Genomic DNA, 13,791 nt, shown 5'->3' with positions numbered 1-13,791 from the left:
TGCCAGTTCCGTAGGCCAGAACTGGCAGTTTCAGAAGATTCAAACAAACATTTAAAGTATTTTAGGAGTGAATCAAGTATTTCATTAAAAAGTATATCTTAGAAAACTTTTATTCAGAGGTTATTTCTAACTGTTGCTGCTTTATTCAAGCTTTTATAATCATATAAAAGTGTTATGAAAACCTTTTATTTACAGCCAAACATTTGTTAAGCTTTAAAGATAATTCCTAACTTTTTATCATGGAAATCTTCAAACGTATACTGAACTAAACATAATAATAATGAACTCCCCAGTACACATCAACCAGCTTCAACAACCAAGTTATGGCCAAGTTCTCTCACTTCTACTCTCATCCCACTCTCAAATGCTCCATTAATACTGTGAAGCAAATCACAGACAATATATGATAGTATCTATCAACATTTTCAAAAAGGAGTCTTTCTACAAACATAACCTAAAATTAATATCATTTCTAAAAACATTAATTTCTAATTAATCAAATTTCCAATTATCTAAAGGTAACATTTTTAAAAAATTTAGACAACCTTTCCCCCCCCCACCAAAAAAAAAATCAGAAAGCCACTGGCCAGAAGGCATAAATAAAAGTGACCAAAGAAATAGCCAAAATAGAATGAATATTAAAATTTTGATAGAGTCAAGTCACAGGAGACTATACAGATACTTAAAATGTTTTCAAAGTGATTTTATCAATATGATACAGTAATATTTCATGATATGTGAAGACAATAGGACTGTAAATTATATGTACAACATGATTTCTATTAGATTAAGAAAAAAATAAAGAATGGAAGAATATATACTAAAATATTAGTAACAGTCATTTCTGGGTGATTCTGCACCTACCCCCCAGCTTTTCATACATTTCTACATTTTTTCAGTTTTCTGGCAATGTGTGCCAGTGTTTTGATTATCAATTGAAAAAAGCATAGTTTTAAAAAGATGTGGGAGAGTTCCATTTCTGGTAATGTGGAGAAGCAGGTATCTCTGGAAATGCTCCTCTGATTATAATTACAAATTATAAAAACAGTATTTAAAAGCACAAGAGAGGAACCAAAAGAAGGCATAAACTGGAGAAAAGATCTTTGAAAGAAGTAAGATGCACTGGATGAGATTTGCACTTATAAAGTTAAGTGTCTGAGGACATTCAGGGTTACCAGGTGGTGCACCGAGAATTTTAGAGAAGGCCACAGTCTTGATGGCTTCAAGAGTCAGAGAACAATCGGCTAGACAATAAGGGGTGAAATTCTGGAAAGGTAAGAAAAGTCCCCCAAATCTATATAAAAAGTTCATCCAAATCTCCAGTTGACCTCGGAACTGTGCATGTGCAGGAGAAACTTTAAGAAGCCCAGATAAAGACAAAATCTGGAAAGAACCGATCTATTCTCCAACAAGAAAGAGAATTTAGAGTTTGAGCCCGGCCGAGTTAACTCAGTCAGTCAGTTCATTCGCATGTCATGTCCAATTCTTTGCGACCCCATGGACTGTAGAACGCCAGGCTTACCTGTCCATCACCAACTCCTGGAGTTTTAATGCTTTTTCTCTTAATACTCAGTCAACTTTTTCTTTTTCTTTGTGTGTCTGGTAATTTTTTCAATTGTATAGTCATCATTATGGATAATGTTATAGAGACTGTGGATTTTGTTGTCTTCTTTCAAACAGTAATGATTTTATTTTAGCAACTACCTACTAAAATTGTGTCAGATGGGGCAAAAAAAAAAAAAAAAAAAGGAGGACTCAACTATATGCTATCTACAAGAAATTCATTTTAAAAATAAAAGTCTCTTTGCAACTTCTTTTGTAATTTGCTACTTCAGATTTCCCATCACACTTCTAAGAGAAAATAATAGAGTAATGGAATAACTAAGTAATGAATTTTATTATAGATCAACTGTAATCTTGATTAAGTGTAAAAGCTTTTGGTACATGGTGACATATTTGACCCTAACAATCTTTTGACTTACTTAAGAATAATATTAGTGTTTAAAAATCTAAAGTCAAATTTGTGGGTATTGTGACAATGTTTTTGTTGGCAAAAAAAAGTTTACCACGATGATAAATTCTGACCACTCCAGAAAAAATTTAAAACAACTGCCATATAGTTTAAATAAGCAATTCAGTATAAGACATGTTTGCTGTAGGTTCCTTACTAACGGTTTAATCTAACTGAAAAAAAAAATACTAACGGACTTCCATTTTGGGTAATGCAGTGAACCAAATAACTTGAGATATACTATTTGCTATAAACCCCTAGAAATGCTGAGTTAAAGAAAACCATTTTTTAAAAAGTAGGCTTCCCTGGTAGCTCAGCTGGTAAAGAATCTGCCTGCAATGCAGGAGACCCCAGTTTGATTCTTGGGTTGGAAAGATCCCCTGGAGAAGGGATAGGCTACCCACTCCAGTAATTTTGGGCTTCCCTGTGGCTCAGACGGTAAAGAATCTAGCTGTAATACGGAAGACCTGGATTTGATCCCTGGGTTGGGAAGATCCCCTGGAGGAGGGCCCGGCAACCCATTCTAGTATTCTTGCCCGGAGAATCTCCATGGACAGAGGAACCTGGTGGGCTATACTTCATGGGGTTGCAAAGAGTCAGACACAACTGACTGACTAAGCACTGCACATGACTAACTTGAAAAGAAAAGATTTCACTTGAGGCCAAAAATAAAGGAAATAAAGGCAAAAAAGGAAAGGGTATGACAGCTGCCGTTGGCAGATTTCCTCTCAAGAGCTTAGGGATGTGGGATTTAATACACCTTATAATAAAACAAAATAAAAAGTTGAAGATGACTTAAGCAATTGAAAAAAAAAGGGGGGGGGAATGATATTAGTGTAAAAAAAAGTACATAGATTTGAAGCAGATTTAACACATCTGAAGAGAACTGTTTTAGTGAACTGAAATATAAATCTGAGTAAATAACACAGAATGGAGCACAAAGGGATAGATGTAAAATATGACAGGTTAAGACACAAGTAGGAAAGAACATAAAGTTCCAGTAAATTTTCAATAGGAATTACAGAAGGAAAAAGAAAAAAAGATTATATGGAAAGACACTGAAGAGATATTGGTTGAAAATGCTCTAGAACTGATGTAAAAACTTAAATTATTTCTTAATGAAAAATTACATACTGAGGAATTGAATTTCAGAAACTAAATATCAAAATTTTATAAGCAACTCACATGATTAAATCTTCTTGTGAAGGCAACTGCATTTGGTGCAGAACTGTATTTTTCTTTTTTATTCCATCCACAACTTGCAAGCTCCTAAAAAATTAAATATAAATTCATGAAAAAGCCCAGTTTTCGTGTTACATTAATGGTTTAAAAGCATTAAAGACAGTTTGCGTACTTTCCTAGAATTGTTTTATTTAATAGGAACATATTTAATAGTATAACCATTCAGGCAAATCACAAAAACAAATTTTACAAGAATACAAGTGGGCACAATTACTTATCCATATGAACATAGATAATTAGATCTATACTCCATATGCAGAATGTAGGTTCTTCTTTGAAGAGATTTGAATCCCAAGAAGAAAATCTACAAATAATGAAAGATGAGCATCCCACAACGTAAAGCGAAGCCTACTTGTTGCCAAGTCCCAGTCAATCATTCAGAGCTTCCAATCAACTTTCTGGTAACCTCAATCTTTTGAGCTGAAAGCCAATGACCCCAGGCATTTGAAGAAACCCCTAAAAGGGGATGTTTGATTCCCCATAGATCTATCAATAGAATTCAAAGAGCTCAAGAACTTAGATGTAAAAAAAAAAAAAAAAAAAAGAAAATTACAATTCTGTTTTACACTAACCTCCAACTGAAATGACATTGCTTTTAATTATACATGTAGGCTACCAACTATAGAAGAATTGGCAATATATGTGACTTATCTATGACTAATAAAAACACAGATTTTTCATATCACATTACGGTTGGTACAGATATCTCAAAAACATCATTTACACTCATCACTGCTTTGAAGTTATAATTTCAGCACCTCTAGATACTTAATATGTTAACAAAGGGGCACATATATAGCCATAGGACAGTTTTAAAAAAATATTTTGATAGGTATATGTTATTAGAACTGATTTTCTTGGATTTTAAGTAAGGGTTCAGCTCCAGAAGCTTCAGTTTTCCAAAGGGGTTCAAGAGTCAAAACAGGTTAGGAACCCTGCTGTAATACAACCACCATGGCCAGAAAGAGACATAATCCATAGGAAAGAAGAATTCTGAGGACACTGAGTTAGGGTGGAGAAAAAAGAAAACGGAGAAAAGGGTGCTGCTAAGTCACTTCAGTCGTGTCTGACTCTGTGCGACCCCTGAGATGGCAGCCCACCAGGCTCCCCAGTCCCTGGGATTCTCCAGGCAGGAACACTGGAGTGGGTTGCCATTTCCTTCTCCAATGCATGAAAGTGAAAAGTGATAGTGAAGTCACTCAATCGTGTCCGACTCTTAGCGACCCCATGGATTGTAGCCCACCAGGCTCCCACCATCTATGGGATTTTCCTGGCAAGAGTACTGGAGTGGGGTGCCATCACCTTCTCTGGAGAAAAGGGTAAAACCATGTAATTATTACTTCCAGCTAGATATTGCTCCCATTAAACAGAAAAAATAGAAGGGTACAAACAAGAAAGATTCAGAGAACCAAATAAAACTCTTGGACATGAAAAATATAATAAAAGAACTGTTAAAAATCAGCAAAGATAAAGGTGATAATACCTTTTAAACAATAAGCTAAATATGGGGGCAAAATAGTATGTTAATTAGAAGAGTCCACTAGAGTCAACTTCTGAATAATAAAAATAATTCTAAAAGAATACAGAGAGAATAGAGGAAAGTAACTTACTGAAAAAAATGCTAATTCAAGAAAATGTCTCCTGAATCTAAAGGACAAGACCTGTCTAATGTCCATTATAAAAGATTAAAAAAAAAATACTCAAATCAAGGCCTAGCATCAAAAACCTGTAGCACACTGGAGACAAAGAAATCATAAAATCTGTCAATTCAAAAACAAAACAAAAACAGATAACATACAGAAAAAAAGGGATCAGAAGGTATCAGGTATTTCAACAGCAACTCTAGAAGATAGAAGACAACTGAAACAAAGCCTTCAAAATCCTAGAATTCTATATTCAACAAAAGAATCAATTAAGTATGAAAGTATATCACAGACATTTTCAGGAAGTCTTGGGGAATCTTCCTTTTATGCACCTATTCTCACAGAGCTTGCAGAATATGTCTTCCATCAAAACAAACTAGCAAAGTCAGAAAAAGGGAGAGAAGATCCAGGAAACCACAGAACCAAGACCGAAAGAAAATACTGGAAATTCCCAAATTAAGAGTAAAGGGTTTTTATAATAGCCAGGACATGGAAGCAACCTAGATGTCCATCAGCAGATGAATGGATAAGAAAGCTATGGTACATATACACGATTGAGTATTACTAAGCCATTAAAAAGAATACATTTGAATCAGTTCTAATGAGGTGGATGAAACTGGAGCCTATTATACAGAGTGAAGTAAGCCAGAAGGAAAAACACCAATACAGTATACTAACACATATATATGGAATTTACAAAGATGCTAACAATAACCCTGTGTACGAGACAGCAAAAGAGACACTGATGTATAGAACAGTCTTGTGGACTCTGTGGGAGAGGGAGAGGGTGGGAAGATTTGGGAGAATGGCATTGAAACATGTCAAGTATCATGTATGAAACGAGATGCCAGTCCAGGTTCGATGCACGATACTGGATGCTTGGGGCTAGTGCACTGGGACGACACAGAGGGATGATATGGGGAGGGAGGAGGGAGGAGGGTTCAGGATGGGGAACACATGTATACCTGTGGTGGATTCATTCTGATATTTGGCAAAACTAATACAATTACGTAAAGTTTAAAAATAAAATAAAATTTAAAAAAATAAATTAAAAAAAAAAAAGAGTAAAGGGAGATTCTGAGACAAACCTAAGAGCAGACCATAAGAACGATAGTCCAGATGGTAAATAGCAAGGACGGAAATTCCAAGAGAGACATCTCTGAAAGATGAAACACTATCTGGAATGTTTGAACACAGAGAAAACACACTCACTGCATTCACTTCTGGCAGAAAAATCAGTGACAAGTCATAGAGAAAGCTAAAGGGATTCTCAGGTGGCTCAGTGGTAAAGAACACTCCAGCCAACGCAGGAGATGCAGAAGACATGGGTTCGAACCCTGGGTTGGGAAGATCCCCTGGAGGAAATGGCAGCCCACTCCAGTATTCTTGCCAGGAAAATCCCAAGGACAGAGGAGCCTGGCAGGCTACAATCACGGGATCGCAAAGAACTGGATACTACTGAGCATGCGCCCAAAAACAGAGAAAGTTAAAGTAAGTTATTTAGCTGAAAGAAAACAAAATTTAAGTAAGTAATCACGGATCAACTGTTCTTCAGCTTTCTCTACACTTGTAAAGAACAGCTGAGCCATGATTACTTATTCATGTCAAAATTGTGACGTAACTATAAAGAAAAGAAGAGGAAATAAATTGTGCAAATGTGAGAGGAAGAGAAAATAGAGTGAAATCATCTTCCATAGTAGAGAGTCAATAAATCATAACCAAAATTGAAAACTCATAAACAATAGGTATTTAGATATATTATCTTTAAAACAAATATAAAGTCTTCCAAATAAGAAAAGTTAAGAGACCTGGATGGGTGTAGGGCTCAAAGGTGGAGGTTGGAAGGGTGGAAACAACAGGATATTGTTATATTTTGCTCTCTTGTGGAAATATTTAGCTTTTTAAACATGATATATGCATATCTTCAATATAATTTAAAAATTAAATAAAAACAAAAAAGAATGAACTGACTTCGGAAAGACTGAGGAAGTTATGATGGTATTATAACAACTTTATATGTTGTTTAATGTTCCCTGGAATAGGGTAGTATCAGTGGATACTGAAAATATCACTTGATCAAAAACTGGATCCACACAGTGTTAAGAATGAGGTATCCAGAAGTACTAAAATTCCCAAGTTTCTGGCCTGAGCAATTGAGATGGGGAATACTGAAGAAAGAGACAACAATTATCACTTTAACACAGTAAACAGTAAATTTTCTAAAGATATAAAGTACTTTTTTTAAACCTAGAATTTGCAAATTTCAAATCTGAAATTAATCAAGGAAAAGAAAATGACAGAAGCAACTCTACAATAAAAAGGAATTTGAGTACTCTGTACTCAGCCTAGATATATACTCATTTCACATAATCTTCCTGTATAGACACAAAATATTTAGTGGTAGATATTATATTAACATAAACATGACACATGATAACTATATTAAAAACATCAAACTGCTAGAAAACATGTTTGGTCTTCCTAAATATCACAGTATATTTATACAACTATATAAAGATGTCAAGGTTTAGGACACAATTTCTAGGATTAAATCCATCAACTCTGAATTTGTTTTTAACCAATTACAAAATTTCCAAATTTATATTAATGCTATAATCAAAGTGTTTCTATGAAATTGCTATTCAACTTATCTAGCCATTTGACAAGCCATTTTCCTGTCATAAGTAAGGCTATATAGTATAAATAAAGAATATCCTTGCACCTTTTCTGATCATTTCCTAAATATACAGTCCTAGAAGCGAAATCACTAAGTCAAAGAGTAGGAACCCTTTCTTTCAAGGTCTTGACGCTTGTCAAACTGCCCTTCTGAAATACTGAATCATTCATACTAGCAACTCCTGTCAGTTTCACAAGCGTCTTATCAAAACTAGGTGTACTTAATTCTCTTTCTATACGTTATATCTTAACTTCCCCATCTGTAAGAGTAATTACAGTTGTTAAATAACAAAATTTGTTAAACAGAAAATCGGGGGGTGGAGAGGGGCAGCAGGCAGGGACCATACACCACCCAGAACCCACCACCTGAATAAACCTACGTAAACATCTTCCCTATCTCCTTTATGTGCATATAGAACTATTGACGGTAGCCAATACATCTGTCCTTTTCTGTGTGATCTAATCTTCTGACTCTGGGCTTAAAAAGTTCTTTCTTCCTTAAAACACAGGTCTTAACAGCTGCAATAAAAATAAAAGCTAACCCGAAGGCAGAGATCACTATGTGCCAGGCACTACTCTAAATGCCTTACACATATCAACTCATTTGATCCTATCTTTATCATTACAATTTATTATGATAAGGAACACAAAGGTAGCAGTGGATTATAGCCTTATTTTTTACATTAAAATTTTTAAAATTCTTTTCTGACTCCTCAAAATAAGAGAAGCTAAGAGGTTTTGAAAAATCCATCCAATTTTTGGTGAGTTGCAACATCACTAACTTAATGAAAAAATGCTTTTCCTCTAAGAAAACTCTGTTCGAAGCAGACCTGAAAGAAGGCAGGGGATGAATGAAACTCCAGTCAAATTACTTGGGAGCAAATGGGTTAAAATTCCATTGGAGCTCTCCATCTTATACATAAAAAACATGAAGAAATAAAGAGGTTCTTTACCTTTTAAGAGTATATTTTCTGCTTCAGAAAACATTTCCCCTTGGAAACAATGTTCCATTACTAGCTCATCTAATACAACATCAAACAGACTAGGGTAGAGGACAACATGGAGGCTGCCAGGAATCGTGGATGAGGGGAGTGGGGGTGTGACTGCGACGGGGAAGCACAGGTGAGAGAGCTTTGTGCTGGGGGAACAGCTGTGTGTCCTGATGGAGGCAGCAATTAGGAAATCTGCACAGACGCTGAAACGCCACAGGACTGTACAGACATGCACTGTATAAACACCTACTTCTTGGTTTCAAAACCGTGAATCTAACACTATCTCTGGGGACTTCCCTGGTGGTCCAGCGGTTACGACTCTGTGTTCCCAGGGCAGGGGGCCTGGATTCCATCCCTAGCTAGGGAACTAGATCCCCCATGCCGTGACTAAAACATGGTGCAGCTAAACACATTTTTTAAAAAAGGAAAAGAAAAACAGTTCCCTATCTAAAATAAAACTATGCTTGTAGTATTTTTTTTGTAACTTTCTGTGAATCTCTAATTACCTTAAAATAAAAAGTTTATAAAACAACAACAAGAAAAACCCATATAATGGACTATGAAGGAGACACCGCACTGCGACTCATTCAGTGCTTTCCTCCTAAACCCTGACATGCATTTATGCTTAGCTGACCTTACAGGAATCTGTCTTGCCCCATCTCTACCTCAACAGCCACTAAATATCTCTGTGGGAAAAAAACCTGCTTTTCCCTTTGTCTCTGTCTCTTTCTGTCTCAGACCCTAGAATCTTTCTCCACATGAGACTATACCATCTAAGAAATGAATTCTCCTACCAGCACCATACTGTATTGACAGGTTATCTGCCAGGTCTCCAGTTACTCTATACTAAACCACTTCCCATGAACACCAAAAAGTTTAAGTAAACTTAGTGACTCAAAAGATGTTTTTTTAGGGTTTGACTCATGAATAGGACTGATTCAAGTTAAGTACACTATGTAAATAAGCCTCCATTTCAGCAAAGGCTAAAGGAAATAGAGCAGCCTCGATGCTTAAAATCTGCTCAAATGGATTCAACTTGCAATTTTTAAAACAGGCAGTGAAGAGAAAGCTTCTAACAGTAACTCACATATACAAAGGCAATTTCTTAATGGTCACTAAAAGTGTATCAGAGAGAATATGCGTGGGTTCATTTTTAGCCATTAAACAGATTATTTTGAAAGCATGTGGGAAGGCAAACACCACAACTGATGACCACCTACCCTATGAAAGAATTACTGAATTTCACGGGAGTCACAGCTTCTCTTATGTCTTGTAGGTCTGTTCTGTAAAGTCAAATTCTTGGTCTAAATTTCATCTTGTAGGTTCCAACACTCTTAAAAGGACTGCTCTAAGGGTGATGTTGTAGGGATACCTATAGATAGAAGAAGAGAAAAGGCCAATATAGACCAGTTGTAGACAAAGACTGAGGGAAAGAAAGAAAAAGCGATGGAATCTGTACAAGACTGAAAGGGTAGGGGTCCTCACAATGAGAAAATCACTACTGTTGAGGTAGGTATTCCTAGGCTCAAAACCTGGAAGATCTGGAGGGAACTGGTATATCCAGTATATCCATTCAGCCTATATGGCTGTTTAGAAAGAAGTCACAGCCTGAAATGAAGCACTCACTGCGACTCCTATGCTTCTAATCCACAGAATAAGCTCTGAAACTATATAATTCTAATGTATTATGTTAAATTAAAAATATCACATCACTTTTCTAATGAACTCACATTCTCTACTCCCCCAACCTCCCTACTTCCAATACCTTAATGTTGCCCCTTACAGTGAGGTCAGAGATTAAGGCAGGAGCTATCTTCTGCTACCACTGATGGTGTGATATACCTACTCTCCTAGTCAACAGCTTTCTTCTTCACCTTCCCTAGTTCCCTAAGTCTGACCTTACTATGTATTAAGAAAATTTTCAGTGAGAAACAGCAATAAGAACTGACAAAGCAGCTAACCTTACGTCCAACGAAATATGAGAAAAAAAGTCGTATGTCTTCTTTGCTTTCTTCAAATCTCCTACTGTATTTATGGATTTTTATATTTTAAGCCTAATGAAAATGTTACTTTTCATTAAAACAAGGACAGAATTATGATATTCCTGATGTTGGAATTTCGGATGTTGCCAAGACAATAGCCTCTTTGCATATGAAAGAAATTTTGCATAGAGAAAGCTCTTTACATATATCACCAGAAAGATCACAATTGCAAGTTCTTCAGAAATGTTTTAATAAGATTCAGAATGACCTATATGTACTTTCCCTCATTTAACCAGAATTCTTCCTCCATCTCTAGTGTATCCCAGTTATACAGGAAGGTTTTATCTATCCTTTGTATTTACTGTTTATTGATATAATCTAAATGACTTATTGTACTGTGTTTGCATATATTATATTGTGTTTATTGATATAATCTAAATGACTTATTATACTGACCTACGTCCCATCACTTCATGGCAAATAGATGGGGAAACAGTGGCTGACTGTACTTTTTTGGGCTCCAAAATCACTGCAGATGGTGACTGCAGCCCTGAAATTAAAAGACGCTTACTCCTTGGAAGGAAAGTTATGACCAACCTAGACAGCATATTAAAAAGCAGAGACATTACTTTGTCAACAAAGGTCTGTTTAGTCAAGGCTATGGCTTTTCCAGTAGTCATGTATGCATGTGAGAGTTGGACTATAAAGAAAGCTAAGCGCTGAAGAATTGATGCTTTTGAACTGTAGTGTTGGAAAAGACTCTTGAGAGTCCCTTGGACTGCAAGGAGATCCAACCAGTCCATCCTAAAGGAGATCAGTCCTGGGTGTTCATTGGAGGGATTGATGTTGAAGATGAAACTCCAATACTTTGGCCACCTGATGCGAAGAGCTGACTCATTTGAAAAGACCTGATGCTGGGAAAGATTGAGGGCAGGAGGAGAAGGGGATGAGAGGATGAGATGGTGGAATGGCATCACCGACTCAATGGACATGGGTTTGGGTGGACTCTGGGAGTTGGTTTGGGTGGACTCTGGAACCCCATGCTGTGGTTCATGGGGTCGCAAAGAGTTGAACATGACTGAGCAACTGAACCGAACTGAACAGAATAAACAATAAAGCACAGAACTTTCTTCTTTGAATGTAATACACGTCAGAGGACTTTCAGTCAGATCCTGTTACTTCATAAAGATTTGGGAACCTCTAAGAGAAGTAAACATTATCCAATGTAATGACTACAGTACAGATTTCAAGCACAGCTGCTAATGGAGAGAAAACCTGATTGCAAGAGAGCGTTCTGTCATAACTCATCCTGTGCTGAGTAACGTGATACTCATTTTGAGGAGAAATCCCATCAGTGTAGTGAATGTGGCAATGACTTCAGAAGAAATACAAGTTTTATAGAGCATCCAAGAATTCATAATAGGAAAAAACCACAAAAATCCTATAAAGAAACATGGAAAATTCCTCAGAATACAGTCATTGCTTCCTCAACATGAGAGAACTCACACTGGAGAGAAGCCCAGTAAATGTGTAAGAGCTTTCTAAAGGAAAAATAAAAAACGTTCATGATTAGAAGAGAAACCATACTCGGGCAACCTCTGTATATAAGAAATGTGCAAAAACTTTAACAAGAGTTAATGGCACCCCACTCCAGTACTCTTGCCTGGAAAATCCCATAGATGGAGGAGCCTGGTAGGCTGCAGTCCATGGGGTCACTAAGAGTTGGGCATGACTGAGCGACTTCACTTTCACTTTTCACTTTCATGCATTGGAGAAGGAAATGGCAACCCACTCCAGTGTTCTTGCCTGGAGAATCCCAGGGATGGGGGAGCGTGGTGGGCTGCCGTCTATGGGGTCACACAGAGTTGGACGCGACTGAAGTGACTTAGCAGCAGCAGAGCCTCAACTAAATACCAGAAAATTCATTCTAGAAATTAATGAGTGTTTACCTTATGGTAAACTTTTGCCCTTACTGAACACTGAAGAATTCACACTAAGGAAGAAAATGTTGTGGATTATGGGCAGAGAGGAAAAAACACTTCTGCTTCCATAGAACAAGTGTTACTTGATAAAAATTACGTTCTTGGACTGGGTAATAGACTTTTGTGAAAATAACTAAACATGGTAAACAATGGGAGATGATATGCTTGCAGGCTGTACAGGCTGTACAGTGTACAAGCCTTGGAATGGTCACTCAAATTCAAGTATCGAATAAGTATCATTCAATCACTATAGACACATGAGCAGACAAGTTTCTGCCTTGGTGGAATTTATGTTCCATTGAGACCCTCCCGCCCCCGACCCCAATCTCTAAAAACTTGACTTCTGACCACCCCCAACACTTATCATCTCAAGACTTCTGCAGTTTTGGTCAAAATCCTATTTATTACTGATTGAAGCTACACTTAACTGAAGCTCTTACTCTGAAGTTACCACCCAAATTTATTCTACTTTCAGGAATCCTCAAAGACCTAAAGAGTATTTTAAAGGTCAAGTAGTCTAATATCCCTTCACTTATCTAAATTTTTTTTTTAACAAAGCCTAATGACATGAAATTGATATTTCTCCCGGCAATCTTGATTCCAACTTGTGTTTCTTCCAGTCCAGCGTTTCTCATGATGTACTCTGCATATAAGTTAAATAAACAGGGTGACAATATACAGCCTTGACGTACTCCTTTTCCTATTTGGAACCAGTCTGTTGTTCTATGTCCAGTTCTAACTGTTGCTTCCTGACCTGCAAACAATTTTCTCAAGAGGCAGGTCAGGTGGTCTGGTATTTCCATCTCTTTCAGAATTTCCCATATATTGTGATCCACACAGTCAAAGGCTTTGGCATAGTCAATAAAGCAGAAATTTTTCTGGAACTCTCTTGCTTTTTCCATGATCCAGCAGATGTTGGCAATTTGATCTCTGGTTCCTCAGCCTTTTCTAAAACCAGCTTGAACATCTGGAAGTTCATGGTTCACGTATTGCTGAAGCCTGGCTTGGAGAATTTTGAGCATTACTTTACTAGCGTGTGAGATGAGTACAATTGTGCGGTAGTTTGAGCATTCTTTGTCATTGCCTTTCTTTGGGATTGAAATGCAAAGTGACCTTTTCCAGTCCTGTGGCCACTGCTGAGTTTTACAAATTTGCTGGCATATTAAATGTAGAGCTTTCAACAGCATCATCTTTCAGGATTTGAAATAGCTCCCCTGGAATTCCATCACCTCCACTAGCTTTGTTCATAGTGATGCTTTCTAA

At 36.9% G+C, this 13,791-nt stretch overlaps 1 protein-coding gene across 5 annotated transcripts in view; it reads right to left on the bottom strand.

Annotated features, from left to right (window-relative positions):
- RALGPS2 (Ral GEF with PH domain and SH3 binding motif 2) overlaps positions 1-13,791 on the bottom strand; it is a 162,939-nt gene that overhangs the window by 91,227 nt on the left and 57,921 nt on the right. For all 5 annotated transcript variants that reach the window (XM_027565437.1, XM_027565441.1, XM_027565440.1 and 2 more), the window contains exon 5: positions 3,197-3,280. In XM_027565437.1, coding sequence (XP_027421238.1) covers positions 3,197-3,280 — 84 coding nt within the window. The remainder of the gene's footprint in view (positions 1-3,196; positions 3,281-13,791) is intronic.

This window comes from Bos indicus x Bos taurus, chromosome 16 (assembly GCF_003369695.1).
Source record: "Bos indicus x Bos taurus breed Angus x Brahman F1 hybrid chromosome 16, Bos_hybrid_MaternalHap_v2.0, whole genome shotgun sequence".
Classification (NCBI taxonomy): domain Eukaryota; kingdom Metazoa; phylum Chordata; class Mammalia; order Artiodactyla; family Bovidae; genus Bos; species Bos indicus x Bos taurus.
The sequence above is the reverse complement of the archived record's forward strand: the minus strand, read 5'-3'. Positions and strand labels throughout refer to the sequence as shown.